Source organism: Setaria italica, chromosome III, assembly GCF_000263155.2.
Source record: "Setaria italica strain Yugu1 chromosome III, Setaria_italica_v2.0, whole genome shotgun sequence".
Taxonomy (NCBI): Eukaryota; Viridiplantae; Streptophyta; class Magnoliopsida; order Poales; family Poaceae; genus Setaria; species Setaria italica.
Genome location: NC_028452.1, coordinates 25,245,213 through 25,249,430, shown reverse-complemented (window position 1 = coordinate 25,249,430; position 4,218 = coordinate 25,245,213). Strand labels below are relative to the sequence as shown.

Below are 4,218 nucleotides of genomic sequence, written 5' to 3'. Positions count from 1 at the left end.
AGTTACATGATTCTTCTCTTTGTTTATATAAACATTAAATTGTGCTTGTTTCTATTTCTTCAAATGGATTAGAGGGCTAGGAGGCTTGATATATTGTACATAACGCATTTAAGTTAGTCAAATCAACTTAAAATACACATTATTATAGTAAATCAAGTTAATACACTTCGCCAAATAATCATGAGTCATCAATTTGTCCTTATTTAAATCCTTATCCGTCTATCCTAGGTACAGCTTTAAGTAGGTACAATATCTATGAGTCATCCATTGTCCATATCCTAGTCGCCTTAGGATATCCATCTACTATAATTAATTTTTCTTATAAGTTTGGCACTATTTTTTGTCTTATATATCCTATCTAAAGTAAGGTCACCTTATCTCTCGAAGTGAGATAAGTCCCGCACAACATCTCTACCTGAGGATATCTAATGACATCATCTATATTGTTATATTGTTGTGATAACACCACACTCCACACTTCAACCTTTTCTTAAAAGCTTCTCATTCAACTCTCATGCTCTTTTGTTTCCCCAATTGGGGACGCCAAAGCTGTGCTAAATGATTGAAGCAATGAACCGATCGGATGGCCACGATGCATGCCTTTGTTATCCTCGCCCTCCCCTACCACCAAATATCCTCCCTACTCACAAACCTCGCACCCTTTATTATTCCTTTATGTGAGTTCCAAAAGGACTACCGCAAAAGTTGGCAAAACCCTAGCCTAACCACTCAAAAGCGCTAAAAAACAGCAGTGGCCACGCTAGTACGAAGCTTAAACGAAGCTACCCCTGCACGAAATCACCTCTGGACGGACTGGACTCGATTGTGACGGAACCCACCCTGCGGGGCCCCACGTCAGCGTCCCCGTCACCATCCGCACGGGCCCCTATAAATACGGCCCACCACTGCCCATCCCATCCACCCTCTCATGCTACAGCTGCTAATGCTAATCCCCCTCCCATCCCTCTCCTAATCACTAATCATCCCCCTCTTAAACCCCCCCAAGCCCGCACCCCAACCGGCTGGCAGAGCCCGGCGGCACCCATGGACTCATCGGGCTCCGCCTCGTCCTACAAGCTGCAGCTCGCTCTCGCGGTGCTCGTCGGCGCCTCCTCCACCGCCGCCGCGGCCTACTACCTGCACTGCCGCGCAGTCGCGCAGGTCGGCGGCGACCTCGCCCGCTCCGCCTCCACCCGCCGCCGCCGGCCCCGCGCCCCCGCCGGTGCCAGCGGCGGCAAGCCCCCTCCGCCGCGCCGCGCCGCTGGCGGCTCGGCCTCGCTTCCCGACCTCTCCGCGTTCTACGATGTCGGCGGCCGCGGCGGCGGTGGGGGGCTCGCCGCCGGCGGGTACCTCGTGGAGGAGGAGGAGGAGGAGGGGCTGGTGGGCCCACACGCGAACGGTGGCGCGCTCGACCCCGCCGACTTCCTCCAGATCCCCGAGGGCTTGCCCAGGCTGCACGTGGGCCCCGACGGTATGTTTGTTCCGCATTTATGGACACGTGTGGGTGTGTGCGGCTGGGCTGGGTGCGGACTGCGGAGTACTGGAGTGGAGTGGATAGGATTTCGGGAGCTGGCTTGGAGATAGGAGAGCTAGGCCGTGAAATGGCTTCGCCGATCGGGCGCGCTGGGTATGACAATAAGAGGAAAATGAAATAAAACGCTGTCGCCCTCATCAAATTCCCAACTCTTGTGGCGATGGTCTTTAGAAATTAAAAAACTCTTGTGGCGACGGCAACCAATACACTTTTTGCTTAAAACAAACACTTATACATTACAAGGCATGGGTGGAACTTGTAAATGCATATGCATGCTCAATTTAAGCTTTAGGTGCCATGAAAGTTGTGTGCAGCTAACCCTTCAAGTCTGCAATTTCTTAAAGAAAATGAAAGGAGAAATGAATAATAATGATCATGAAGTGATCGGATGCTGTGATGCCATAGAATACAAGAGGAGATGCATTAAAATGTTTCTTGTATGGACGTGAACAGCCATTCAACTTAAGACGCTGATGCTAACACTCCTCTTTAACTCCTGGATTTATTTTTCGGGGATGCATGCATTTCCCTTGCTTGTGCTTGAACAAGCTTGTAGTATCGCATATGTAGAAGGCCATAAATTATATGGGTTAATCACTTGATAATGCTGCAATTATTTTTTAAGTTGAGAAATAACTTCCTTTTTTTTATTGAAAAGGGCCCCAGGGCTAACCACCATCGTTTGCTGTTTCTAAATCTGCAAATCTTTGCAATGCTATTGAGATGATTTTTCTAAACTATGACAGTGGAAATGTGGAATGAAGAAAGAGGTAGCTTAAGTAAAAAAATGATTATTCCTGCAAGCCTTAAATTTGGGCAACTGTTCCATTCTTTATTGATGTTTCTGCTAATATGTTAATTGGTCACACCACTTGTGCTGATTCTCTGCTGGTTGTACTAGAATCATTTTTGGAGCTCAAAGCAATAACTACTTGCAAACATAGTTTTATGAGCTCAGTAATCTAAATTTGGAGTGCAAATTTTATCATACATTGCATCTATTTAATCAGCATGAGATGTGCATATAAGCTATAACTTCTGTGATACATTTTCATTATTTTTTTTCTCTATGGAAGGCAGTAAAGTCACTTTTCTTTCCTCTTCAATAGCCCTGTATAACAATGGATGGTTATTGCAGGCAATAAACAACTTGCCCGCTCAGGTTCAAACAGACGAGTTGCAGTAATTAGACCTAACTCACCCAAGTCCCCTGCTGCCAGTGCAAGTGCATTTGGGAGTGCAGATGGATCAGATGAGGACGATGCTACACAAAATGGGGGTAAACTTGACAATGGCTACATTAACACAAATGGGAACCTTGTAAGTTACCATCATCAACTTGCCATGGTATTTTCCTGTTATTTAGTTACTTGTTAGTCTTCTACTCCGAGCCTTAGCTATATACTTTTATGTCAAAGTAGACCTTGGCATGAATTTGCGTGCTAGGGAACACAGGATGGTGCACCATTGTTTTGAAATGGTAGGGATTATGCGCATGGTATAAGTTGATCAATGACTAAAATCTTTCAGGGACAATTTAGCATGAGTGTTCCTTGGTTTGATCTTGTATTGTTTCTAGGATTTAGGGTCTGTTTGGTAGAGCTCCATTTGATTCTGATTCTCTATGGGAGCTGATTCTCTGAGAGAAGTGATTCTGTGGCTGAAAGTGATTCTCTTTGATTCTCTAGCATAAACTCTTAAAATCAGGATGGAGAATCACTTCATAGAATCAGGAGAAGCTACTTTTTTTCAGCTCCTAGCCTTTTAGTTCATTTCAGAGAATCACTTCACAGAATCAACGGAGAATCACTTCTCTCAGAAAAACTATTTGGCAGAGCTCCTGCTGGAATCAGTAGAGAATCAGCTATGGGAGCTCTGCCAAACGCACCCTTAATCTTTTTGCTCATGCAAATTTACCTTGCATACAAACTGTATTTATTTAGTGGCCAATTGTTTATACACTGGGTGTAAAAATCTTAACATCATTTCTTGGATTCAACCAGTAGCTTATTTCTGGGATGCATTACAATTATGATTACTTGTTCCGAATTATATGTACTTAAATGGTTCTGGGAATAGATATATGGAGAGAAAGGGTGAATACTTTATTTTGTTTATGTTTATCTAAATATCACAAGTCTGTACAGAAGTTATCTCGAGCTACAAGTGAACCATCATTGATTCCGATGAATCGCATGCACCCCTCCAACATGGTGAAACAATTTGTCTTTGCACTGAAACATAATGGCAATAAACTCCTTTACTCGATGCGATGTAGGTGTTTGCTAGATGCTAGGGCTGAAACTATAGATATCTCCAACATGGCAGCATGCTCTAATCTGCTCCCAAGATGGTTCCTAAGATCAAAGGATGATGTAGGTTGCTTGATGCGGTTTACATGGAGGGGTTGGGATGGTTTTCGCTAGGTCTACATCAAATGAGGCTTGCTCTAGTGTGACTATTGCATGTGATGCAAAAGGTCCACAGCAAATGATCTGCATTACATTTTAGTATACTGAGGTCATTAGGAATTTAACAAATAAGAATAGCTTGATGTAGAAAAGTAATGCACTCTCATACTAACCCTAAGGGGGTGTTTCACATCGAATGTTTAGATACTAATTAGGAGTATTAAATATAGGTTAATACAAAACCAATGCATAAATGAAGGCTAATTCGGAGAG

At 44.0% G+C, this 4,218-nt stretch overlaps 1 protein-coding gene across 1 annotated transcript in view; it reads left to right on the top strand.

Annotated features, from left to right (window-relative positions):
* The first annotated feature begins 954 nt into the window (after positions 1-954).
* The window catches only part of LOC101757820 (probable AMP deaminase), a 10,288-nt gene continuing 7,024 nt past the window's right edge, over positions 955-4,218 (top strand). Inside the window, exons 1-2 of the mRNA XM_012844890.2 lie at positions 955-1,471; positions 2,673-2,854. Of these exons, the coding sequence (XP_012700344.1) occupies positions 1,045-1,471; positions 2,673-2,854 (609 nt within the window). The 5' untranslated portion in view covers positions 955-1,044. The remainder of the gene's footprint in view (positions 1,472-2,672; positions 2,855-4,218) is intronic.